General features: G+C 41.6%; 1 protein-coding gene across 9 annotated transcripts; it reads left to right on the top strand.

Annotated features, from left to right (window-relative positions):
- Positions 1-67: 67 nt before the first annotated feature.
- mideasb (mitotic deacetylase associated SANT domain protein b) lies at positions 68-27,954 on the top strand. Of its 9 annotated transcripts, none has more exons than XM_044167186.1 (14): positions 68-221; positions 5,771-5,941; positions 6,034-7,594; positions 9,852-10,124; positions 10,754-11,096; positions 11,447-11,513; positions 13,370-13,512; positions 14,210-14,313; positions 18,333-18,408; positions 19,319-19,407; positions 19,763-19,906; positions 20,554-20,676; positions 22,598-22,797; positions 24,767-27,954. In XM_044167186.1, the coding sequence occupies exons 3-14, from the start codon at positions 6,041-6,043 to the stop codon at positions 25,002-25,004; spliced, it is 3,354 nt and encodes a 1,117-aa protein (XP_044023121.1). In that variant the 5' UTR covers positions 68-221; positions 5,771-5,941; positions 6,034-6,040; the 3' UTR covers positions 25,005-27,954. The 9 variants fall into 9 exon arrangements, with proteins under 9 accessions (XP_044023121.1, XP_044023120.1, XP_044023119.1 ...); XM_044167184.1 differs by lacking the exon at positions 68-221 and adding an exon at positions 3,390-3,581; XM_044167190.1 differs by lacking the exon at positions 68-221 and adding an exon at positions 3,390-3,581 and having other exon boundaries at positions 10,757-11,096.

The following is a 27,954-nucleotide window of genomic DNA, read 5'->3' on the forward strand; positions in this document are numbered from 1 at the left end:
GTCCCATAGATAGATTGCAGTATCGATTGCTAGCTAAAAGTGTTTCAAAGTGGAACTGGGAAGTGACGACTTGTGGAGGAATCTGAAAATATAAAAAGTTTATGGGGTTTCATTAGTAAGTCGCTGCCGTTAGGCTAGTTTACCGTCAACTTTAGCTGCAGCAGAGCACCGTCAAAACGGGGAAATGAAGACTCATGTGCCATGGAGGGACAGAGTTTAATGTAAGTACTGCATGCTATCGTGCTAGGTGTTTTGTTTATGTGGCAACTGATGGTTTAGTAGGCTCTTATTAGCCGCATTAATGTGTTTAACGTTAGCCGCAAGGAGCCGTCGTGAATATAGCTAGCTTCACCTGACCCCCCCTCCCAACACACACACACACACACACAGAAATGTTAAAATCCCCCAAGTTCCCAGAGGAAAGACACCCGGTGTGGCATTCATAGTATATCACCTGTAGCTAAAGTTTGTATTATATATGTCCGGTCTTACTCTTACTGTGGCATTAACATGGTCAGCAGAATATGCAGTGATATGCTAACTTTGACAATGTCAGTCCTAAAAATCAGTATCAGTATTGGTCAGGTATTATTTTACTGCTAGTCAATAGTAATTGACATTTAATTCCTTCAAAACTGGCATGTCAAAAAAAAAACTTGTTTTGCATTTTTAAAAATGCATTTCAATATAAGTGGAGAAAATACAGGATATTGGTGTCTTGGGCTGCAACCATTGCATTCATCAATTAATCTGACAAGTCATTTCTCGATTAAGAGTTTGGATTGTAAAATGCCAGAAAATAAAGAAAACGTGTCCCTCACCATTTCCTTCAAATTGCTTGTTTAGTAGGACCAACAATCAAAACCCCATCAATCTGTGGATGTTATCAGGCTTTGCACTTTATTTTAAGGGCCAGAGAGAGAGACTACACATGCCTGGTCATGTCCAGTCTCCAGCATCATTTGCTAGTAGGTTGGCAGTTTGACCCCTGGACATTTCAACTTGTCAAAGTAGGAAAAGCACAAGTGTCCGCAATAACAGTAACCATGGCTAGGTAAGTGTCCCAGTAAGCAGTGACAGTGAGCCAGCATGCACAACAGCTAAATGGAATTCAGCCATCATTCATTTTTTATCATTTACACCTGTGCTTCACCTTTTGTGACATGTCAAAATGTCTTCTGTGAAGAACACCTGCATGTTCATTAGTTGCAGATTCATTTTCTGTTGAACAAGTAATCGATAAATTGACTAATCGTTACCAATTACCAATATTGATTCACTTCCGGTTGGTTGGTTGGTTGAGTAATTAATTAATCTGCAAATTCTTTCAGGACTGCTTTATACAGATGTTTGCCTCATGGTGATCAGGGTCACTTTTTACCTAAGCTATTGTTTTATTTGTTTTGACATTACATCACTGCGTAGGCCACAGATCGCCTTGCAACATTTGGGCCTGGTTTAGGATTCACTGAGTCATGATTTCATCCTGAAACTCACATGAAACTTATACTGAACAACTGACAGTATAGCAAATCGCTGTCCTACATGGCAGCTCACAACAAAGGCTAGCTAAACTATTCTCTTTATCTTGAAATAGGCATTTTCATGGCAGACTATTTCACTCGACATAACAGGAAAGGTACAGGGGTAACTAATAACATTAATGATTGCTTAAGGGGGTGTCCCAGTAAGTTGGCTTTCACAATACCAGCTCCCTGGATCTGGCACACCTTCATGAAATACAGCCATATTAATATTATTAACTATAGCTGTGCTTTTCCTGCTATGAGATGTCAAAATAATGCCAATTAGGCCAGTGAAACGCTAACCTAATACTGTTTGTAACTATCCTAAATGAGACTTTATGTCTTTCTAACTTTTTCTTTCTTAAATCTTCTTATTCTTAAACTTTCTTAAATCATTTTTCAAGCAAAAATGCCAGACATCCTCTGGTTCAATGTGAGGATTTGCTGCTTATCTCTTGTTTTGTATCATTTTAAGTTGAACGTCTTTGAAATTTAAGAATATTCGTCGAAGGAGACATTTGAAGACGCCGCTGTGGCATTTCTGACATTTCACAGACCAAATGATAAATTGAGAAAATAATCAGCAGATTAATCGAGACTGTTGTTTGTTGTTTTTTTCCCGTTTCTCTGTCTCAAAATAAGTTGAATACTTGTATGAGTTTTGGCTGCTGTTAAGACTATAAAAATTAACATTTTACATAAATTCAGGATCTGTTAATGTGTGATGGATATGTAGTTGCATTTCACTGCTTTAGACTTTTCTACTATTATTTGGAAAAGCTGATTTAATACTGAAAATATGACCAGCTGCTCTAATATAAACAGAAATTGCATTTTTTTACATTTTTCTCCCACACAACTCAATTCAAAGGGCTTTGTTGTCATGAAAGTTTCAAAAACAATGTTGCCAAAGCATCAAAATGTGTCCAAATATTTGGATAGCACACAATAACAGTAATATGAACATTAACACAATATTAAGATTGGTGTGTGTGTGTGTGTGTGTGTGTGTATATATATATATATATATATATATATATATATATATATATATATATATATATATATATATATATACACACAGTATATCCTATGCATGTATTTGTGTGTGTGTCTACTGTCCCTCAGGTTGTGGCATGTTGATACATAGTCTCCTTCTCCTAGGAGTATTTTTAATTTAGAGAGGTCATGGAGCTCTTTGAAATCTGGACTTACAGAGTTGAACTTGTTAAAGTTATTTATTTATTTATGAATGTTTTACATTGTAGGAGGAAGCCCACACTCTGGCCTGCCTTTCTGTAGCTTCCATGAATAAGACCCTGCTTGCTGTGTCATGTGCACACACCGCGCATGCATTTCAAGAGAAATTTCGTCAGTTTAAAAAAAAATAAATAAATAAAGTGTGTGAATCGGAAAGAAAAGTGAATATAAAACGGAGTGCAGGCGGGTGTGCCAGTCATCTTCATCCTCCCATGTGTGTTGGAATTTCCCGCATGGACTGAGAGGGATCTTGCTCCGTAAATTACAGCGCCTCGCACGTCGGAGGAAGGCCTTTTATGGGCATGGAAGTGGGTGTGGCCAGCGAGCTGGAGGCTTGGGGGGGTGGGGGTCACAAGACAAGCAGAGCCACGGAGAGACTCGATGTACAGCAAAAGGCCGCATTGCCAGTGTGAGTTTTTTTTTTGTGCAATCCTAGTGCAATAATGTGCAACAGACAGCGGCGGCATTGCGCCCGCGTTTCTGTACATTAGCGCTCAGTGTCCGACCGGGAAGGACTCTGTTTACGCACCGACATCGATCCTCTTTTTCTCTTGACTTTATAGCGGGAGGGGGGGTCGTGGTGAAGGGAAAAAGTATCTGGGGGTGGTGGTGAGGGGGAAAAAGTACCAGTGAGTGAGGTCAGCAGCATAGCATGAGTCAACCTTGGGGATGTATGCAGTCATCATCGCGGGTCTGTATTGTGCGGGCCTGCTGCCGCTGCTGGCCGCGCAGAGCTGCGAGTGTGCGATCCTGCGGACTGAGCTGCCGCTAGTAGCAGCTTTCATGACAAACACAGTAAGTATCGGGGCAGACAGGGCTGGAGCCGCGGTGTCGATGACTGTGGCGTTGTTGTGCTCCACAGTGCATGTTATTGTGGCCGCAGCTTGCTGACAAAGTTTTGTTTACCTCGCTGAGACGAGCTGGGCGCGCACTGCTGTTGATCAATCGCTCGTCTGTAGGATGTTTTTTAATGTCTCAACCAAAGCGGATTGACTGCACAGAGAGAGACACGTAACGTATTAACCGTGTTGACAAGTTGAATCGATCCGTGGTTATTTGCTTATTCGGTATGCCACCACACTTTGGTCATACGGGCTGCATTGTTGGCTCGGTTTGTTGCAACGGGACATGGCATTAGTGACTGGATAATCCGTTTCCAGCAACAAAGGGTTTCTCGTAAATAGCGCTGAGCTGGCTGGCCACAGAAAGTGATGTGGATGGGGACGCAGGAAGAGTCCTGTCGTGGAAGGACTCAGCACTCAGCATGTTTTCCTTCTTTATATTTTATTTATTTGTCGTCTCTTGCACGCTGCAGGCCTCGCATGCCCGCTGCCTGGTGTGCGAGCCATGCCACACGGGCTGATTTTAAATTAGGAAACAGCGATGGATTAGGGCGGCTTATGGTGCTTGACATTTATTTTAAGCCAATTTAACGTGTTACTTTGTTTATTGGGCTAAACCCCGAGCTTGTGTAAGGTTGCACTTGTGATGCGTCACGATGATCCTCACCTCAGATGGTGTGTGTGTGTGCGTTTGTTTAATGCACAGAGACTGCTCACACAGCGTGGCCGCTCTGTTATCAGCAGCTATGTTTCTGCTCCAAATCAGGCTCATTCTGCAAAGAAATGGTGATTTATTTATGTGCACCTTTTCATATAGAGTGTCTTATAGGATTTGGCAACATGGCTATAGGTATGTGTAACATCACATGGCCTTGCTGGTGCACACACACTGTTTGTTAGCCCCAGTGCTTGGTCATTCAGTTTCCTCAGTCAGTGGTGCCCCTGAGCCAGTGCAGGATCTGAACAGCTGCAGCTGTCTATTTTAAGAAGCTTGTGTTTTACTAGGCCACCAGAGTAAAGGGTGACGATTGCAAGTCACTTCCTAGGTTGTGAGAGATGGCCTTTGCCAAGTCCATGTTGTAGATATTCTACTATTAATTTATGTAATCAGATTGACATATTGTTGTTTTGTAACATGAGTCCTGAGCAGGCAAGTGCTTTGATTATGGTGATTATCGCAACGATAAAAAATATTTCGGTTTTCTGTTTAGATGGTTGAGTGCTACACAAGAGTGACAAGAGCTTTTATTTTATACAGATGAAGCAAGGATTGGAATTCAAACATAAACAGTCGGGATCTGTGTGCATCTTGAAATTTGGCAGATTGCACTGTGGCAAAATCTGCTCCAAAACCTTGCCATCGGATAATATTTTTGATAATCATCACGGGTTTCCATGGCAATTGTCAAGATCCTCTACAAGCTATCAAAGCCCTGCAAGGCCATTTTGACTTTTTCCCTGCTCTCTTTTTCCCTCGCATAGATCGTGTCATCGTGACTCATGCTTGCTCACTTTCAGATGCCCTTCCTTTTTTGAGTCTGCAGCCACGGTTCAAAGGGCATGGGTTCCCTTTTTTTTTCACCTCTGAGTCTCACAGTTGTAAAAAAAAGACTGGTTTCTATCACGTTCAACCTGCTGTCTGTTCTGGTAGTGTGGCGGGAAAGCGAGCTTCCTGTCTGTTACAGGTTGGTCGAGCCATGAGAGGCTTGTGTTGTAAGTGAGCTTCAGTGATGAACATTTTTTCAGTGCGTGTATGTCCTGCAGTGCTGATGTTATTGCCCATCATTAAACATGATGAAGTAATATCTTGTAATGACATTTCCAGGAGCTATTGATTAAGCTATCTCTATCAGCTGCATTTCTGAGGTTCCAATATTATATGCAGGTTGGGTATACGTGTTCGCCTGCATGCAGGACCTTATCCCTGTGTCACATGAGCTTAGCGAATAATGACACAGTTTAGACCTACCCCTCCCCTCCACTATTCCCACACCCAATACCTTTCAATGGAGGTCTATTGTTGAAAAAGCAAACAGCAGGTTTTTACATGGCTAAGGCAGGGATGATAATGAGACCCCCCTATGGGGACCTGTTTAGTCTGATGGCTCAATGCTTGACCTCTCTCTCATTTTCTTTATACAGGGTGTTGCCCATGAATAAGAAAAACACACAGCCTTCTTCAGATCTGCTCACCCCAGGCCGGCGACCTCTGAGTGGGTCACAAAGAACTTCAGAGGGGAAGAGAAGATTATCTTGGTTGACCTTGCTACCGCTCACACTAATGTCAATGTAGTTTTACAGCTTTATTTTACTGTAGGTACCCTTTTAATTTTTCGATTGATATATTTAAGTGACCCAGTGGAGCATTAATAGTTGGTTTGGTTGAAAATTTTCCCCTTGCTCAGATTATTCATGCCCGTCATGAGTGTACCAGCCCAGCAGAAACCCAGCGCCAAAAGAACAGGCAAACGCATCACGTTTTTCAACGAACAAAGCGTAGCAATGAAGGAAACTTCTCAGCACCCCGAGGGCTCCTATTATGTCCCAGGTGGCACTGCCTCAGACCCCGGACCGAGCGAGGCTGCAAGAACTGTGACCTCCAATCCACAGGGCACTCACATGTACCTCAACTCTGTCATCTTCAGCCCAGATAAGGGTGACCAGAGCAGGGGTCATTATCAGCAGACTGTGCCTATGAAGTGGGCCCACCAGGAGCCCAGTCAGCAGCAGCCATCTCTGTCCCAGCAGCAGAGAGCTGCCTCCTGGAATACCATGGCTAACTGGGGACAAAACATTGCTAATTACATCGGAGGAGTTAATGTAACAGACTCAAGGACCCAGAATGCATTTGTGAAGTCGATGCACGAGACTTCTGGCTTACAGCCACATCAACAGCCCCCTAACAGAGCTGCAGACAAGCAGCCTCTGGGGCCTAACCCTGCAGTTGAAGCGTACAGGGATGCAGTTCAGGCTCGGGGAATGGATTGGGAGCAGCAGCAGCAGCAGTCCCAGGCCTTTCAGGAGACCTTGAAACCTGGGGCGCTGAACACCCAGCAGCATAGCACATCCCATCCGGGAGGAAGCTCAGTCTTGCAGCCCTTCCAGTTGGCCTTTGGTCAGCCCAAGCAGCACCTGCCAGCCTACTACCAGACCTTTCAAGGCAACAGGACAACCCTACCTAACCCACCTATCTACTCAACTCAAGCAAAACCCCCACACCAGTTGCAGCAGCTGCAGAAGCAAGAGCAAATACAACGCCAGCAACAACATCACATAATCCAGCAGCAAATTCAGCAGCAGCACCATCAACAAATGCAGCAACAACAAATCATTCAGCATCAACAACATGTACAGCAACAGCTACAGCAGCAACAACAAATACAGCATGAGCAGCAGCAACAAAAGATACAACAACAGCAACAGCAGCAGCAGCAACAGCTCCAAATTCAGCAGCAAATGCAACATCAGCAGTTGCAACAACAAAACCCTCATGTGCTTGACTATTACCCCGGTGCACAAAATGCACACCCTCATCCACAGCCTGTGGTGGTACACTCCCAGGAGTCCTCTGCTATAGCTCCCCCAAAGATCCAGGAACCAATTATCCAGGACATCACCCCAGAACCCCAGCAGCCTTCAGATCCGCTGCAGCCCCCTCTCCAGTCTGAGCCCCTGTCCCAGTCCCAACCCCAGACACAACTCCAATCCCAAACGCAGCTTCGCAGATCACGACGACTCTCCAAGGAAGGCGGAGCGCCGTCCGACAACCCATTTCTCTCCGTCTCTTCGGATCAGGCTGCCCCGGGGCCGCTGGGCTCCCAGAACGGGGCCTGTGACATCCAGGCAGCCCCGACCGGTGTCATCCAGAGCACGCGCAGGAAACGCAGGGTGTCCCAGGAGGTCAACTTGGAGACCCTTGCTCAGAAGGCCTCGGAAATGGAGTCTCTACCATCACATGTTGTAAAGGTAAGTGCTCAGTTCAATTTTGAGACTGTCAAAATGTTTGACCATTCTTCTTTCTTCGTCTTGCTTTCTTTTTACTGTTTTCTCTCCCATGCCTTTCCTTCTCTGTGTCCCTCTGTTTCTGTTTTCCTTGTTCCTTTGCTCACTCATCTGTTTCTCAGCTGTTTTCTCTCCGGCAAAAGAACCACAGAAATAAGCTTTAACAGAAAAGGACTGAGTGTTCCTGAATCCTGATGATTGCTTTGCAGTTTATATCTAAACTCGTCGCTGCAAGCTGGAAGCCTTAATTGCGAATATCTCGGCGAGAGCTAAAAATCTATTTTTCTAGTGTTATAACAGGGTATAATTGCAGTGGGACTTTAGCTCCCCGAACAAGAGCGGGAACTGGAACAAACGGCCTAAAGCAACTGCCAGAAAAACTGTGCCAAAACTTGTGTTGTTTGCGATTAAGGTGTCGCTGGAAGAGATGCTGAATGTAATCAATGCCCAATGAAGTATACACCACAGAACTGAGCTGTTCAGCTCTGCCTTGTCTGTAGCTAAAACAAGACTTTGCATTGTGAATATTGTCACAAGGTAAACATATAATTCACCAACAGCTTCATATGTGACTTTCCAGCTTTCAATAGATGTCAGGGAACAAACCTGATAAATTAACCTGACTGTAACGTGTGAAGTCATACACTTATCTGTGTTTATGTGTTGAATGTCTTGATTGTGCATCAAGTTCTGTTGCCAAATAGCACTGAGTCAGTACGTCTGTAGTTCACAGGTAGCTGATCATACAGGCAGTGTGTTTGGTTACATGCCTACACACCTCCCCCCATCCCATCAAAGGAGAGAAACTCCAGCCTGGCCCCGCCTGCCGTCCCCCTCCCCCTCTAAACTGGGAGGGGTGCAGGGTTGCCCTGCCTGCAGTGCTCAGCAGAATCTCTCTCCACCGCTCTGGTGTAGGAGCTGGAGTTTTCCACCAGCAATAATGAGCACAGATCCAGCGTAGCCACACTGCTGCATGCCTCTCTGCTCATTAAGATGCAGTGACATAATGCATCTGTCTTCAACTGGCCTATGATGTGGTGATATAGTTGGCATTGAAGTTGCTGCAGAATTGATCGTTGCTCTAAAGCACAAAGGCCCACTCATTATGGTTCCTAAAAGAAAAAATGTGAAGAATGCTTTTGGGGACGGTTCCTTTGACGTGTATGCAAGGTCTGTCACTTAAGTGCTGCACCTAACAGTACTGTATCAAGGTGCACAAAGAGTTGTTTGGGAAGGCTTTCACTGAAACATCCAAGACATGGCCAAAAAAATTCTATCTTTTGTTTTTTCTTCTGTCACTTAGGAATACACCTCAGGCTTGTTTAATGCTGCCTCGACCTATCTGTTAACACTCCACTGGAGTATTGACATAATTTTCTCTTATTGTATTGTGATTTTGTGTGAGGTAAGTAAAAAGGTTTTAGATTTCCCCATTTACTGTATTGATTATTATTTGGCAGCCTGCCCAGTTGAATTAACAGCCACACAAGTAAATTTTAGTTTAAGATGTATTGTGCTGTGGGGTGTTAAACTGGAAAGCTAAACTACAATTATTTACTTAAGTTGTTAGGGGGTGTGATTCTTTGAACCTGTTGTGTACTGTATCAGCTACGCAAGTTGATTTTACTAGTTCATGTATTTGAAAAGGTGTCACCTGAAAGTCTGATGATGAGCTTGTGAGCTTCAATTTCACACGTTGCAACAAGGGCCTCTATAGCAAGCAACAACAGGATGAAGCTGTCTCTTTGATTTTTGCTTCAAATCAGTCTTTTAACTTTCACAGTAGCCCACTCACCTCCTTGAGGTGTTTCACGTCCACAAGAACGTAATGTTGATGTTTAGGGTAGAGCTGTTTAATCTGACTATTATTTTCTGGATGAATCATTTGGCCCATTACAATTTCCTAGGCCAAGTTAACATTTTCAAATAGCTTATTTTGTCTGACCAACAACCCCAACAAACCCAAAGTTATTCAGTTTTCAATCATAGAAAACAGCAGATATTTTCAGTTTAAAAATGTACTTACACTTTACTTGCTCATCAAAATTGCTGATACATTTTCTGTGCATTAATTGAAACTTGAATGATTTCAGCTCTAGTTTACTGTCTACAATTTTGTACATTTGCACTGTGCAAGCAGTGTGTTGCTCTTGATGTCTTGTATTAAGGGGAAATCAATTTATAAGTAGCATTGTAACACCTCATCCACTGTCTTTATTAGGAGCCCCACAGGCCGTGGAGTCCAACTGACTCAGAGGGTTTGGACACCAAACGGCAGCGGGACGACAGCCTCCTTCCGCTTGTCATCCCCGTGTCTGTTCCAGTGCGAAGGCAGGAACCCTCCTCTCCTGACAGAGATGAAGGAGCCCTGGCCTCCAACTGGCCCTCCAGGCCTTCAAACCCCCAGGACCTTGGCCGCGCTGACCACAAGCCCTCGGTCATCGTCACACGGAGACGCTCACTCAGGAACTCCTTGTCGGAGAGCTCAGAGCAGGTGGGTACATATTTATTCATTCTTTGCTGCTTTTGTTTTCTTTTTTGTCTTTTTTGTTTTTGCAGTTGGTGTACTTTGATGGCATTTTTGAATTGGTACATTTTTTATACCTTTACATACATTATTTGTTAAACTTAATTTACAAAGAATATGTAGGTAGTAGGGTGGTGTTAAAGTGGCTTCCTCAGTCTGTTTTCAGTTTGTCTAAACTCCAGCTATTAAATCCCTGAATTTGTGCCGCATCACCCCGCCAACACACTCCCTTCCCCCCACCATGCTCCATGTCTCCCCTGCCCCCATTTCAGTCTTCCACACTTTTCTCCCTTTCCCGGTTTCATTCCCGGGGGATTTGGTGAACTGGTTGCCCTGTCCCAGATCATCAGCAGATTATCAGGGTTTAGCACTACCATACTGTACATTATGTACCATACAGTTGAGGGTTGGGGTGCCTTCTTTCTCTCTAGGATTTTTCTGGATAAATACACAAAATGCCAACTGTATGAGCATGTGTAACTGTCGTTGAGTTTTTTTTGTGTGTGTGTGTTCTTACCTAAAATTAAAAATGAGGTATCACAGTGCACAGAGAGACTCCTGTGATAAATTTACCTCTTAAAATTATTTTTCCTCAGCAGAATGGAGGAACTGAAGGAGAGAAAGACGATGACGGCAAAAAGTCCAAACGGCGTCCTCGGCCCGAACCTCTTTTCATCCCGCCGCCTAAACCTGGTTTATTCATCGCCCCTCCTGTCTACTCCAGCATCACACCCTACCAGAGCCACCTACGTTCCCCCGTTCGCCTCGCCGACAACCCCCTTACCATGCCCCCCTACACACCTCCGCCAATCCTCAGCCCTGTTCGTGAGGGCTCTGGCCTCTACTTCTCCACTTTCCTGTCCTCTGCTGCAGCCAGCGCCCAGGGTCTGCCACCTCCTGCAACACCCAAGTCAGCAACACGCAGCCTGTTGCGCTCCAGTAAGTTTAAAAATAAAAAACAAATACGTTCAGAAGTCCTGCTTGATTTATCCACAGCACATCTAAACTGTGGGACATCAAACATGAAGCTCTGGAGACTTGTAATAAGCATCTGGCAGTGATTTCCCATAATTAATATCAGACTATATGTATGATTGGTAAGTAATTAATGTTAGAATTAAGCCACACTGAATGATCCTACGTTCATTAAATATTCTTGTTTTTAACCTACAAGATAGAGATTTTTTCTTAGCTCTTCAACAGCAAATCAATATACAACCCTTTGATCATGACAGAAGCCTTTTTGATAATATCACTGAGTGGATTTTGTGTTGCTGCTTCTTTTTTAGACAGCTGTGACATCACACCACCAGTTCTGTCTGCCATCAGCGAGGCCACTCCAGTCAGCATAGAGCCGTGAGTATTTCCCTCCCAACATCCCCAAATCATCTTATTCCATCATGGAAATGGCGGGTTAGAGGTTTGTGTGTCATTTTCAGATGAATTATATGGATACTCAGAAGAGTGCATTATCATAGCTGGAGTAGTAGTTCTGCAATCAATTACTCAAACTATAACACTGGGCTGACTCATGAAATGTCGTGAAAAGGAACACAGACTTCTTGAAATTCTAAACCCATCCTTTAAAGCGGCCCTCCTCTCTGCCACTGTTACCACTGGAATCTTTTGCCCTGTCATCCACTGCTAGCATAAGTGCCAGCATTCGCCTTCTGATCTAACTATGCAGTCTAATGTCTCTCTCACTTTTCATCGTAACAACTCCATATTAACTGTCAAATGAAAGCCTTAAAGCCTTTTTGAAAACTAATGGCACTACGTACATTAGAGGCCTGTGTCTGTGCTCTTTTTAACATACATACACAGAGAATGTGGTTTTCGTTGTTCAAGTAACCTGACTTCAGTGTGATATGCAAATGTTGGCTAACATTACAGTACTGTTTGTCAGAAATACAACAGAAGAGCAACTGGTGTATCTGTTTACAGTGCAACCAAACAGACTCACATTGTTTTAGTAAAGAAGTCAGCCAGTAATAACCGCAACTGCAATGTGATACCTGTTACCTTGCTGAGAATTAAAAATCCACTGTCCAAAATATCCAAAAGGCTTATATTTGATAACCGATCATGGTTACTGCTAACCTTGACGTTAAATATACTGCGTTTTCCTGTGGCTTCACAATAAATGCCACCCTCTGTTTCACAAGTTTTAACACTTTTTCTATGTAAAGCAGCAGCAGTAAGATTTTCTGTTTGCATTAGCAGTAGCTTAACACAGCTCTGTGTAAAAACAGTAAACAGTGAGGCTGATATCAATGACATAAAGTTACGCTGGATTACATGCTGCATTGTCTCCTATGAATCCATCATACTTAGGTAGGTAGGCAATCTGAATCCAGTGCAGGAATGCAGGAAAGTTTAACACTTAAACTGTTAGTCAAGGATTCTTTCTTGTAGTTGTATCGACAGTGAACTGCAGTTTATGAGAGTGCATTGTGCAAGCTGTTCAGCAGTTAGTCAGGGATGAGCAAGTGAGTCTTCCCATAATCTTTCTTTCAGCTGGGCCTGGTGTACTCCCAAACACATCAGAGCCATCGCAGTTGAACTTTTAGCAGCACACCTTCCCTGGGGGAGGCTGGCAGAATACACACACTCAGCTGGAAATACTGCAGGCCTGCTGGAAATGCAGGGGAAGGGAGGGTGCATGCTTGAACAGGATTGTCTGTTAATGTAACACAGCATGATTTTTTTTTTTTTTTTTTTTTAATGACTATAGCACTGAGGTATTTGGTTTCAGTTGACAGTTGCCTTTCTTCCTACTTGAACATGAACTTTGTCCCACACCAGGATGAGGATCCTTTTTACTTTCGGTTCTGTGAATTTAAGAAGTGCACTCTGTTTTAAAATACACATTTTTGAAAGGAATTTGCATTTTATTCATTATGCTGAGAGCACAAGAGAGCTGTATAACAAGCTTGAATTCAAAACAGTGCAAGAATTGCAGTGCTCTGAGCCTGAGTGCCTCAACAATGTTCCGGTGACTATTTAAAGATCATGGCCGAAAGAAAAGCCAAGAAATCAAAATATGATCTCAGAAATAAAACAAGAGCTTTACTCTTAAAAGAAATCCAATAGTGATACATGATGTCTTGACTGAAATATTTAAGAGTGAATAGATACCACTTAACAGCAAAAGCACTTCTGAATAGATCAAATTCAAAGCCTTGTCGCTCACACTGATGTCCTGTTCCCAGACGGATAAATATTGGGTCGCGGTACCAGGCGGAGGTGCCAGAGCTGAGACAGCGGTCAGCTGTCGAGCTGGATCATCACCGAGCGGAGCTGGTCTGGGCTCCACTGAGTGAACTGGAGGAAAAACCTGGCTTCCAGGAGAAAGGTAAGAAAAGTACCAAATACAGTATTTCACATTTGTTACCATCACCTGAAACTGAAAGCATAAATACTGACAGGCAGATTGTTGATGCAGGAGCAGGATTTTTTTGTGGAGGATTTGTTGACATTCTGTTCCTAGAATAAATTTTTAATTATGTTTTTGTATATAAATCACCAGGAAAAGACCGACTCTCCTTCTTTTTTTCTTATAACTTGAGACTCAGGCTGAAGTGTGTCAATGCCCTGTCATTTCCTTGTTTTTGAAATACAGAAGTAACTTTCTGTTGTTATTGCTTTGAATAGTGTGTTCAATAATTCACCATCAAGCTTTTGCAATTTAGGATGTCTCAAGCAGCAAGTTATTTCTTAATTTCTCCTGTATTACATTTAGATACTTACATTTTTAGAGAGAAGTATGGGACGCATATTGGAGTATTGGACGCTATTTAATATGGTAAAATATACTTAAATGTCACTGTGCGGAAGTTTGTTTTGGCTGCTGATCCTGCATAATTAAAAAATAAACAACATAATAAAACTACACACACAGTACTGTTTAATATTCATTAATTTCATTTTACAGTTCATTCTCTCCCTAACAAGCTTAAGAGAATATTGTCACCACTGTATGCAAAATAATAATTTAAAAAAGTGTAGTTTTTCATCTGTTGCTCATAATCAATGTTTCTTGTTTCTTTCAGTGGAAGACCTCATGCACCTTGCCTGCTCCAGTGTTTTCTGTGGAGGAGGCACAAACCAGGAGTTAGCCCACCATTGTCTGTATGAGTGCCAAGGGGACATAATGGTGAGGACAACACAACAATCCATATTGACCGACAAGGCAGGGATTTCCATGATGAATAGGAAAAATGAGCTGTGCTCTGCACTGTGTAGACTCCAGTCAGGCTTTCTTCCCATAAAGATTTCCTTGACACACAGAAAGTGCAAAACCTGTGTTCCTATTAAAATATCTAGTGTCACACAGAATATTTTAAAGGATTTTTTGAGATTTAAAATAAAAAAAATATATTTCTTAAATGCCGTGACAACGTATTTTCTCTGAGTGATGGGATCTTGCATAACACAATTTCATTGTTATTTTGCGTGATAGAAATCTGTATTTGTGTTTTTCTCTATACTCTGCTCACTGTTTTGAAGTGGGCCGGGTTCAGTAGGAAAAAAAGGTAACATCACATACTTCTGTGCACCAATCAGGAATCATAATCATCAATAACATTTTAATCAGAATCTGATGATGGTCGCTGTTAATCAAATCATACCTGCACACTACTGATAAAGCAGGTTAACTCAGTTTTTAAGTGGTAAATTATTAATATATAATACGTAAAGATGTTTTCTGTAGTCATTAATATTTAATGTCATAGAAAAATAATTTAAATCCAAGCCAGTTTTTCAGGGGCTTTAAAGAGTGACTGAAAGAGCAAACAGAGAATAGTGGGTTTACTTTTATTTTTCTAAAGTGGAAATCATTTTGAAATTGAATAATTAGCATTAGCATTCCTTTCTTGAATTAAAGAAAATGTAAAGCCTCATGCACAGTTCACACATAATTGCATTCATTATTTCCATGGTAGCATTAATAACAAGTCTTGCACAGAAGCAGATTACAGCAATTCACAAATCAGATTGTTTATATGCAGTTAAGTAACTGGGTTCTTCCCTTAACCCTGTTCTGACAGGGTGTTTTACGTGCAAGTGCATGACAAAGACTGCAGGTAGCATTGTTGTGACATTAGTGAGGTGGGACGGAGAAAAAAAGATCATTATTCAAAGCGGTGCGTCCTTGTATCCAAAATAATTAAATCCAAAGTCCAACCAGGACAAAAACATGTCAAGCTGTACCTTCACATCTCACTAATACACTGAAAGTATGCCAGGCTTAGTTCAAAAAACATAGCAGGTAGGAGATTAAAAATCTGATTACTGACCAGCTGCATGTGAATGCGACGTTTAAAGTAATCAGTTTTGCTGCAGCAGTGCAGATACACGTCCTCCGACTTCCTGCATTAACCTGATATCTTCCACTAACCTGGTTTCTTGTGTGCATGTAAATGTAGTGATTGAATGCCTTCATCCGAGCTGTCAATGATTACTGAACGGAAATGACTGATCTGTAGACTTTCAGTATGCTATGCACTGAAACTCTGTGGTGGTGTGAGATGATAGATAGATAGTAAAGCCGTTTGGTTATTTAGCCAGAGGCTGAGTGATGCTCCTGTGTCGAACAGAAGAGCTGCACATGCTGTCAGTGAGGTGTGATGCACAGGGTTAACTGTAGAGCTGAAACAATTAATCGATTAATCAAAAGACAGGAAATTAAACAGCGACTAATTTGAAAATCGATTTAATAATAATTTTTCAAGCACAAATGGCAAAAATTCTCTAGTTCCAGCTTCTCAGTGGTGAGGATTTGTTGCTTTTCTTTCTTATGTGATTAGAAACTGAATATCTTTGGGGTCTGGGCTGATTGTCAGACAAAACAAGACCTTGGAAGATGTCGCCTCAGGCTTTAGGAAACTGTGATGGGTATTTCTTGCTATTTTCTGACATTTTGTAGACCAAAAGATTAATCGATAATGAAAATAATCGTTAGTTGCAGCCCTAGTTGAGCGGTTGAGCCATGTTCCACCTTGTTTTGTCCGGAGATATTTGCAAAGACAGAAATCTTTCCCCTCATCATGTTGAGTGAAGCCCTGACTTTTGCTTTCTACCTTCAGGATGCCTGGTGAAATGTACAGCATTACACAGTATATTATCCCTTGTTGTAATTATATCAGGTTTTAATGCACATGGTCAGGTTTACACAATATTTGTTAGCTGTACTTGAAAGCAACTTGAGCAACCAGACAAACATCTTAAGTCGTAAATATGCCCGAGGAAGGTCAGAAAAAGTCATAAATGTTTACAAGCTTGCAAGTGTCACCAAGAAATCTGATTGGTCAGATGGGGCTCCACCTATACTGCAGCAATGATACATCCTGTATTTCATACCTACTGCATCACTGTCAGACACTAATGACATCAGAGCTCATCATCAGGGCTAGTTGAGCTTGCAGTACAGATATAAACCAGATAGGATGTAAACCCTTCAAGCACAACTGGAGCTCATTTTTGACCACTCTATAAAACAGCTATTTCAAGCACTTTGCCACGCTCAAATATAACGCACCATATGACAACACATCTGCCGTGCCACTGATTTAAAATTTAACAAACAAAAAGGGGCAATGTGCTCAGTGCTGGTTGTGGTAATGAGGCCAAATAGTCACTGTTAAACGTTTTGAGGCAGCATCTCAAGTGGCTCTTTCCTGGTCACGTCACCCTCATTGAAATATCAACAGTAGAGGATACAGTCATATTTATTATTATTATTATTATTATTATTATTATTAAAGAAAATTAAACAGATATGGGTGGGGGGAGACCTCATAGAGCCCAAGGAGATGTCTTCAAATATATTGTTTTGTCCAACCAACAGTCCAAAACCCAAAGAGCGAAAAGACTCTCAAATCTTTACAATGTCTTCACAGTGATTTAAACAGCGATCCTAAATCAACACTTCCATTATTGAAGATGTACAAGCTGGAGTTGAGTGCTTTGTGGTGGTAGTAGTAGTGGTGGAGCTTTCAGGCTCAAGCGACCAGCAGTGGTCCAGCGTTGTCAAGGAAACTACGAGGGGGGTGTAGGGGGTTGTCAAAGCGCCCACTCTCTGCAGCAGTCCGGCTCAAACTGCCGTCTTTCAACATTCATGCACAAGTCTGACAGTTTCTTCTCAAAGAGCACAAAGATAATTCTTATTTTGACAATGGCATAGAGAGTATAATAATAATAATAATATATATATATTTTGTATTTATATAGCAAAACCAAAGTTGCAAAGTGCTTCACATAACAAGCAAAGAACACATAAAACATAACATAAAAAGAAATAAAACACAGCAATAATAGAAACCAACCATAATAAAAAATAAAAACTAGAATCAGATGAAATCAGGGAAGGCAGTGCAATACAGTGTGTTTTTAAGCTTAGATTTAAAAGATGCCACTGACTCAGCCTGACCAGAGTAGGGCTCTTATTTCAAAAGCTCTGTCCCCCTTAGTCTTCAGCTGAGAGCCTGGAACACACAAAAGGCTCCTGCCAGAGGATCTCAAGGTGCGAGCAGGGTTGTACGGAGATAAAAGATCTGAAGTATACTGAGGAGTCAGACCATTAAGTGACTTGTAAGTAATTGAAAGCACCTTTTTTAAAATCAATTCTAAAACGTAGCAGAAGCGGTGTAAATAGGCTAAAACTGGGGGGGGGTGTGGTCAAACCTGTTTACTCTGGTTAAAAGCCTGGCAGCTTAGTTCTGTACTGTCTGTCTCCGGTCTACAGTTTTTCTATTTAGGCATGTCAAAAGGCTGTTACAGTAATCCAGGCGTGATGAGGTAAAAGCATGTAAAATAGTTTCTGTTAAAAGTTAACATAAGATGAATTCTGACAATGTTCCTTAGTTGATAAAAGCAAGTTTGTACAAGTTTTGTAACATGCTGCTCAAAGAGCAGCCGAGAGCCCGTGTGGTTTAATGCACTCGGGTACCTGATACATGCAGGAAAAAAGAGAACGATGGTCATCTCGCTGCCTGGTTACCTGTAAGCAACATTGTTTGATTTGGTGTATTTTTACAGGTTTATAAAGCACAATTGGAGCGCCTAATAGAGCAAGAGTCAGCTTGCTTGGCAGGAGAGGACCTGCTGTATAAGGGCTAATGTTGCCATGTTTGTTCACTTTCAAGCAATGTTACAATGTTGTTTGTTTCTCAGGCTGCTCTGTCCCTCCTGATGCTGAGGAATCCAGTTTTCCCCAAGTCTCATCATCTGGCGAACTACCACTACTCAGGTAAGTCATATAGAAAGAGCATTTATTCGTGTTTCAATAGAATTTTAACCTATTTGATTAGATGATTGACAGAAAGTCGAATATTTTGATAATCGATCAGTTGTTTCAGCTTCTCAGTTGGGAGGATTTTGTGGTTTTTTTGGGAGGTTTTAGACTGTTGAGCAGACAAAACAAGCTATTTGAAGATATAAACTTTTAGATTTTAGGAAATGGTCAATAGGTAACGTTTTTTTTCCCTATTTTCTGACATTTTCTGGACCAAACAGTCTATTAATGGAGAAAATAGAAGGCAGGTCAATCGATGATGAACATAATTGTTAATTGCAGCCCTAGATTTACTGCACCAATAAGGTTCTGTCACAGAAAGTTGACTAAGTTGATTCTGAAATAATTGTCATAATTTTCTGGTGTCCATTATTGCCTTATCTGATAAACCCCACACAGCTGGTATTCAGTCGAAAATCCAGATTTCAGCCGAGATGAATTCTGAATATATGTTTGTGCTACAATTTCTCCATTTGTGCATTCTCCTCCCCTACTTCTTCATACAAACAGTGACTTACTAAGGCCCCTGCCTTGCCTCAAAGCAATGGCAGCTGCAGTAGTGAGAGTGTCAGGGTTGTGGTGGAGGGGGTAGTGAGTGACTGTGGAGGATTGTCAGGGTCAACGGGATGAGGGGAGTAGGGAGGGGGTTTACAGCATGTGGTTAATCCCAAGCAGAAGATAGGAGAGCCATTGTTTATCGAGTGATTTGAGTGTGTGTGTGTGGTTTTTAAGGGTGGGGGGTGGGATTGAACTTGTCTGGGTCTCCACACATTCAGAATATAGTCTGGAAGTAGATACTTTTTGAGTGTTAAACTGGGCATAACATGCTGCATCTCTTTAAATGTCTATCCCCCCCCCCCCCCAGGATCAGACAGCTGGACTGCAGCTGAGAGACGGCAGTTCAACAAAGGCATCGCTGCATACAAGAAGGACTTCTTCATGGTGCAGAAACAGGTATGTTGTGGTTTCAAACACAAGAAAGGGAAAATAAAAACTCTTAATCCTAGTATGGGCCACATAGTAGCTGTGGGAGTGCTGATTTGATTTCCTCCACCAACAGTTTACAAAAACCCTCCGCCCCAAAAAAACTGTGAGCACAATATTTTCCCTGACTGTGGGTGGGCGGGGAAAGGGAAACACAGTCACTCAGGAACAATGTTTCCTTCTTGTTTAATTATTTATCCTTTGATAAGTTGTCCTGAAATATGACCTTATGTGCTCAATATAATGCAGTGACATTAAAAAAAAAGAGCGAGAGAGAGAAAGAAATTAAAACTCCATTAAAAGGGAATGTGTGTGTTGTTTACAGGTGATCACTAAGTCAGTGGCGCAGTGTGTGGAGTTTTACTACACGTACAAGAAACATGTCAAGATCGGCCGCAATGGGACGCTGACCTACGGCGAGGCAGAGCCTCTTGAGGGCAGGACCACTGAGGAGGAGATGGACCACAAGGTCAGTTACATTCCATGTTTATTCTGTACTGCAGAAACAGATGTGTTTTGTTTCTGATGTATAGACTTAAAGCTGGTCATTTTAGGGAATTAAGCCTCCACAGGGAGAATCAAGATCCTGACATTAAGCAGAACAAACCTGCTACAAACGGCCGTGTCCCAAAAACAACCGTAAGACACAAAATATTGATTTAAAATTATTTTACTGAAAGCTAAAATGCGTTACAAGCTTCTGCAGAAGTGCTTCCAAGAGCGTCGTCTCCAGTCAGCGGGGACTAATAGACTGATCTGGTTAGAAATCAACAGAATGAACTTGACTGTTTGACTGCAGGGTGATATGATTAAACATGAAACAGCAGAGTTTTATTTAGATGTGGAACTGCAGAATGTTCAGAAGTAACGCAGCTCAGAATATCCTCATTGACCACTTGAACGGCTGCAGATCACTCCAACTATGTCCTCAGCATTAAAAGTAGACGCAGAGATTTATTTTATCCACGGGAACATTCCAGGTACAATTTTGGTTGATGTTAACTGCGCAAAGAAATACCTTTAAAACCAATGTTCAAGAGATGCAGTTTGAACTACAAATAAATGTCTCTGCTAGAGGCTTGTGTCTCACACGTACACTCTTCTTCCTTGGGCCAGCAGGGCTCTCGCAGATTGGAGCCACAACAGGAGGAGGACAACAGGAAGTGGGAAGGGTCAGCTGACAGGAAACAGGATGTCGGCCCCACCAGGGTGACACACACGCTGCAGTCCACTGAGAATGTGAGTGCGAAATTGATTATCAGCTCTGCATGGGAAAGGAACCTCTGACTGAATAAGTAGATAAGGGAGAAGCTTTTTTTAATGTCATCCCACATGCAGAAACTGTCCTAGTGTTTTTGCCCACAAGATATGAAATAGGTTAAAAAAATATTATTTCATTCTGTAACCCATAACATCACTGTTCTGTACTTTCCATCATTAACCAACTCCCAGTGTGTAACCACTGTCATGGGAAGAAATATCCATTTTTGGAGTGAGAACAGTATCATAACTATTTTTTTTATCCATTTTAAGTTTGTGATCAGTTTGCTTTGAGCCCTCATTTTCCTACTTTTATTTACAGCAAAGGACGTGTCTCTGAAAGTTTTTTTTTTTAGTTGATACACTTTCAGACTAGTCCTGTAGATACTGATAGTTTAACGATAATATAGTCCTCACCCTTGAAGACTTTTCTCTCGTAATTGTAAAAAGTGAAACATGAAATACATGTGCACATTTGTGTAGCTTGTCCAAGTATATCTTCAGGTGCAGGTAATGCTTCATCTACTTTGAGTCACATACTCACACACTCTTCTGTCAGACTCCTGGAAGTGCTGTTAGCATTTTTAGCAGTGTCTTTTTGAGCTTCTCATCCTGAAATTCTGTGACGGCGGTAATTCTTGGCAGCTTGACGAATTATTTGGTTCCTGGTCTGTTTCTGCAGTAAAGATGTCGGCAGTTGCTTTTAATTCGTTTTCCCTCGTCAAGAATGTATTTCCTCTGTGGCAGCAAAACACATCAGACTAGCCATCACAAACTCTCATAGTTTTAACTGGGCTTCCTTAACACTTATAGAACCGACTCACTAAAAACGCACTTCACGAAAATGCTAGCCGAGCACCATTATGGCCACAAACAACCCATAATGCAACACTCTCTGTAGCAGCCAGTATATGCCGTTTAAAAAGAATATCTGACAAAAATGGCTAGTTCTTGAATATAAAATACAACCCCTACTTTTATTTTTTAAAAAGCCTTCATATATTAACGTTATTAATGAAATACATTGTTAATAAAAAATACAACCGTGCAAAATCAAGATAAACCACAGACGCAGGTCAGTACTAAAATGTGTTAAGTTAATCACTACTGTGGTATTAATATTCTAATGTCTACTGTATGTTGTCTTTTATTTAAGCAAAAGTCTAATTTATCAAAGCCATGAAAGTACTTTGATCATACAAGTTATTTTCTATTATTCTTTATTATTTGTGGGTTTGCACATTTAAAAATATACAACTATTATAAAGGATATGACCTCTTTTAAAAACTCAAGGGAACATAATAAAGGATTACAAAAGCGCTTTGAGTAGTCGGAAGACTAGAAAGGCGCTATACAAGTACAGTCCATTTACCATTTAATAAAGAAAAAAAGGACATTATTTTGGATTAAATAACTGCATGTTCCTGATTACAGGAGTTGGCCTGATCAGATTTTATACTTTTGTCGTTTTGAACTCTCCGACTTGTCCTGGTGGAAGGCTGTTGGATTTGCTGCCCCCTGCTGGATATTATAGATGAGATAACTTGGCTGATGTCCGCCTCTCTGGATTGTGTAACCACATTATGCCTGTCAGCAAAACAATGACTCCACAAGAAACCCTTATCCTCGTTATTCGCATTGCATTTCCACCGTGGCACACATAATAAGTTGTTCACAAAAGTGCCAGGCTGTGCGTGTTTTTGTTTTCTTAAACTGTATGTATGTATGTATGTATGTATGTATGTTAGTTAAGTGGCACATGTTTGCATGTAATACTATCCTACATAAAAGGTGCTCTTTCAGGCTCATTATTTATTTCATAATTGCTCTCAGTGACTGTGTTAAACATTTTGGAAGCTTTCATGTTAACTACACCTCTCATTTTTACTGTGTGCGCAGCCTGGGACCGTCCTGATCATGAAAAGTCAGGAGGACGTGGGGAGGGACCAGCCGCTGTCCCGGGTCATCCACCCTCCTCATCCACCCCCTCCGAGCTCCAAAACGCGCTACGACGGCAATGCACGCAAGACCAGCCCTTCAACGGGGAACAAAGGCGCAGCTGGTCAGGAGGGAGAGTTCCCCTGCAAGAAATGTGGCAGGTCAGTGATCAGAAATATCACAAGAGTCACTGCTGTTGTGTTGGAGACGTTGGCATGGCTCTGTTTACTTTTGCAAAGCTGACAGCAGCAGTCAGTTGAGTTACATAAGTGCCCTTAGACTGAACTAGCCAGATATAAAATGCAGAATTTGTGCAGGAAATATTGCTACTGCTATTGCCCACTTGGAATATGTATCGGTAAACAGAGGCAAGTGTCTCATGGTGTTAGAAAGAACCAAACCATCCTGTCATGCTTTGATTAAATAACAGCCCCGTCCTCTGGCAGCACCGGGCCTGTTATTGCCAACTGTGTCCTAGCAACTGAAACACAGAGTAGATACAGCACATCGCGCCTCTCGTCAATGCAACTCTACCCAATGACTTGACAAGAGCTTCACTCACCGTTTTAAATACTTACCCTGCTCAAAGTGTGCTCATTATAGATTATGCACCACTACAGAGGCTGATAATGTTACATGAAATCCAACTAGGCTTATTAGCCATTTGCAGTCATTGAAAGATTTGGAAAGTTGCATAATTTGGGAAAAGTTTCAGTCCCAGTGCACACGACTGCACATGTCGTGCAGCTACAGACCCACTGCTGTGTCACATGCTATGATTCATTCATTGTTCTGTCATTACCCAGCCCTTATTTCCAGCATCACACTGAACTTTGACCACAGTCTTTATGAAGTCACACCAAGAGAGTAATAACTATTATTTTAAAAGTACTGACTTTAGAAACAGAAAATGTACATGTAGTGTTGAACAGTGAGCACATTTTGCCCGTGTTAGCACCCAATTAAGCCCTGAGTATTATTGCAGCATATCATAAATAAATATGATGAGGGGGCTCCCAGTTAGTATGTTTCGGCCATTTATTTTTGTGCTTTTTACCCATTTTTTGGAACACTAAATTAGTCACCCAGTAAAGCCTTTTTTGCATTCACTGTTCCCATTTCACAGTCTGGCTGATGAGACTCATGGGTTCTGCTCATATTGAAGTTTTGTTTTGGATTTTGCTGCTTTAGTGCCTTTTGCTTTTTTCTTTTTTCCCTACACTGCTCTTTTCCCTGTCAGACATGCACCTCTTTACGTAAATGTAATGAAAGTTTTACACATCGTGTCTCATTAAGCGACCAAGCAACATTTCCAACACGGCGCAAGTCTGAATTGAATGCTGCCAGATTAAGTCCACAGCAGCACATGGTTAAATATACAAAAAGAGATTTAAATCCACGTCCTCCTTCTTAAGAGCGCTGTAATACATGTATCACTAAACTGTCATCTCCTTTACACAAAGAAAATAAAATCAGTTTAATAAACTGGCTGTGGACAAGCCAATTTTTTTTTTCCTCTTGTGGTGCAGAGCAAAAGAAAAATCTCATACAAATAATAATAATAATCAGACCAGCTGCCTCCCTCCTCATATTTTAAATTTGCATCCGTGCCAACTGCACGGAATAAATTAATATCCAATAAAATGCTTCAGATACAGCCTGTGAGAAAATAAGAATAATGTGAGAGTCACAACTTGACACCTTGTTTTTTTGGTCAATCTTGTGCTTTGTTGGACATTTTAATATAGGCAGCAGAATTCTCCATCTTAGAAATTATTAAAATGATGAGTTTATAAGAGGATTCACTAGTGAGCAGCAGGGCAAGCTTCCCTCGCGCCCACAGTGGTCATTAATTAATTATTAATTTATAACGGCTTTGAGATCATTTTATCATTTTATCCATCATTGAGGCAGGCTGTGAGACACTTTCTATCCTTGATGTTACTTTCCAGTGCACCACTTTCTCTGTCCTGTCATGTCTGCACAAGACCGACATTAATGTAACACACACATACTGTATGTTTGAATGACAAAAGGCCCCAACTTTAGCAGCTTGATGAAGCCAGAAATGTTACGTGCTCCATGTCTGAAAAGGGGATTTGGCAATAAGCTCTTCCCTCTTTCTTGTAGGATTTTCTACAAGGTGAAGAGCCGCAGCGCCCACATGAAGAGCCACGCCGAGCAGGAGAAGAAGGCCGCAGCGCTGCGGCAGAAGGAGGCAGAGGAACGAGCGGCGGCAAAAGCAGCCGCCGAGGCCGCCGCCCTCCTCGCTGCACGGCAGCAGAACGGGACGCGACAGGTGGGCGGGGACAGCACCAATGACGACTCGTCGGACAGGGAGGATGAGGACGACGAGGACTGGCAGTAAGAGGAAGGCCGCACACACTGACTGCTCCATGCAGCGTGGCTTCACTCTCGAAAGATGGGAGGAGGAAACTTTGTGTATATTTTGTGGAACAAGAAGACTTCCGTTGCTTGGCACATTCAGGGACAGATTTACTCCCATGTATGTGTTTGTGAATGTGTGGACTGAGTGTGTGTGTGTGTGTGTAACAATGGGTGTGTGTGTGTGTGTGTAACAACGGGTGTGTATGTGCTTTCCAAAACTCACCAAGACCCCTTTACTCTGCTTGAAAAGCTTTTCAAGAGTTACCTCTCTTGGTCACAGGGCTTGGTCAAATCAAAGCCATGCCACCTCTCGGCGCTGTCCTGCTCTCCATGCCAGGCCGCGGCCTTCCTCAGCACTTCGAGTCTCGCCCTGTGTCCTTTGACAGGCGTGGAACTTGTTGGACCCCCTTTTCTCTCTCTCTCGATGAGCCGCAGCTCGCGCTTGCTTAAGCTGCATCCCATCTGGATGAAGTTTTGGTGATATGAACACTGAAATCTGACAGCTGGGGGAGTGAGGCAAGGCGAACGAACGGAGGGTCGTGCTGTTAGTTTCTCTGCACTAAGACAGACAGACGGATGGATGGCATGTGCAAACTGTTGCCTTTGTTTCGCCGCTCTTCTGCACTCAAGGCTGCCAAAAGCTTTCTCAGACGCATGATGTGCTCTGTGAGCGTTGTTCATTTGGGCTTTAGTTCTGTGAATCCCCCTCCAGCCCTCGTCACTTTTTATAGTTCCCAGTTTGTTCCTCACTGTTGATGCCTTGGATGTTTTGATGCTTTTTATCTTGAAATGACAATCAATTTTACACTGTTGTTTTTTTTCCTTTTTTTATAAATATGTATACAGGTAAACGTTACTTTTTCTGCCTGTGTAGCTATATATGGTTGTTGTTTTTGTGAATATTCTTGTTGATGATTATTAATATTATTATTATTATTATTTTATTTTATTATTATTATATCCTGGTTTTGGCTGCAACTTATAGAGCGCTTTTCTGTACTTGTCCATAGATATTTCTTTTTTTTTTTTCTTTTTCTTTTTTTATTTAAACAAAAAACTAAAATAATGCTACTTTGCTGCCTGTTTATAACTGTGAGATTTTTTTGGAAGCCAGAAATGAAGAAAAGGCAGAAACGTATGTGCAATAGAACAAGTTGACCCCATTACCTGGGCGCCCAAGCCCTCCCTCCCTCGCCCTCTCTGTGTCATGCTTACAACTGGCTGCTCTGGATGCCTCACTGTCAGCCCTGTAACTGATAGGAGGTACTGACTCGGACTGTTGAAACCACAGGTCTCTATAGATACACATAACAAAGTGGTAAAGACGACAAACAGGACAGATTAAAGTTTTGGAAACTGATATAAATGTTTATTACATGCTTACTATCCAAAAATTTTTGTCTAGTTTTCACTTTTTACATTGTCCACGTTCTCTTGATAATGAATAATTTGCTGATGCACACACACAGAAGCAGAAGCATTCTTTACTGCTAACCAAATTTAACCCAGATTTTGCGGTTTTTAACAGGAGATTGTGAATGCTGACATCAGTCATACATTTTCTTTTCTTTTTAGAGTGTATAACATATGCCCTCTATTCAGACATTTCAGCCAGAGTTTACGTTTTTTACATAGACTGTAAACATGTCACAAAATTATTTACTGTCATCAACAAGAAGGTATTACAAGAGGCAGAAGTATTCTTTACTGCAAACCAAACTTTACTCAAATTTAGCAGGTTTTTACAGGGGATTCTGAATCCTGTTATGAGACTTATATTTTCACACTAAAGTCACTGTTTGCTGATATTTGGTGACTTAATTTGAAGCCTCTTATGCCAGAAAAATTAGAAGAATGGATTCTCTCTATTTCCATGCATGGATAAGTGTCTCAAACTGTGTTTAGATTGTTGTGACACTAACACGCTGTGCTGATACCTTGTCTATGTGGGTCAGCAGTTACTGAATGGCAGCGTGACACAGCTTACAAATGCATTGGGATAACTGTTGAATAATTTTATGAAAAAATGTGCAAATATTGTACATTTTGAATGCAGATTTGACTGTATAGTGGTGGTTAGGAAAGAATTCATAACATCTGATGTGGACAAACTGCCTGGCCAATATCAGCTCAATATGTTCATCTATCTAACCCTAACGTGTATCTATGGTTGACTTATTTTCTGTTTACCTTGTTGCTGATAGCAGGCACTGAATTGGACTATGGAAATGGCATGTTGTGATCCGTCTGTCTCTACATATCTCTATGTTAAGCCCTTCGACCTGGAGCCAGCTTTTGTTGCCATAGCAACAAATGGGTTAAAGGGTTATTTTCCTTTTTAAAGGACAAACCACAGTGGGGCGTTTGGAGCAACTGGAAGAAATAGCTCCAATTACCAGTTACTCCACAAGTTGAACCTGGGTCTATGCACAGACTTTGTGTGTGTGTGTGTGTGTGTGTGGACATACTGTTAAAAGTGTGCGTGAGAGAGTGTTTTGAGGTCAAATGTTAAACTGTACGCCAGTTAATGGGAAAAAAAAAAGTTTTGCAGACTGTTCACATGTTTGGTATGTTAATTTATATTTCCTTTGGGGGGGGTGTTGTTTTAAAGAAGAATTCAAGATGAAACCGAGGCCACGACACAAACACACAGATGTAAACTTTCCTCATTTCATCCAGTTGGTTAAGGGAATTTTAAAGGGGACAAAAGGTTTATTTAGCTAAAGATTAGAAAATATATATGAATGAAATTCTATGTTTGCATACTTTCTATGCTATTTTCATATGGGGTTCACACTAATGATGAAATCGGAAAGGAATCTCAAGTGCTTTTTACTACAGTCTAACTTATTTGTTTTCGATTTGATTTTTACCACCTGTGTTTTTAGTAATGATTTATGAAGCACTGTATATTAAAGTTTTAAAATATT

This window comes from Siniperca chuatsi, linkage group LG15, assembly GCF_020085105.1.
Source record: "Siniperca chuatsi isolate FFG_IHB_CAS linkage group LG15, ASM2008510v1, whole genome shotgun sequence".
NCBI classification, from domain to species: Eukaryota; Metazoa; Chordata; class Actinopteri; order Centrarchiformes; family Sinipercidae; genus Siniperca; species Siniperca chuatsi.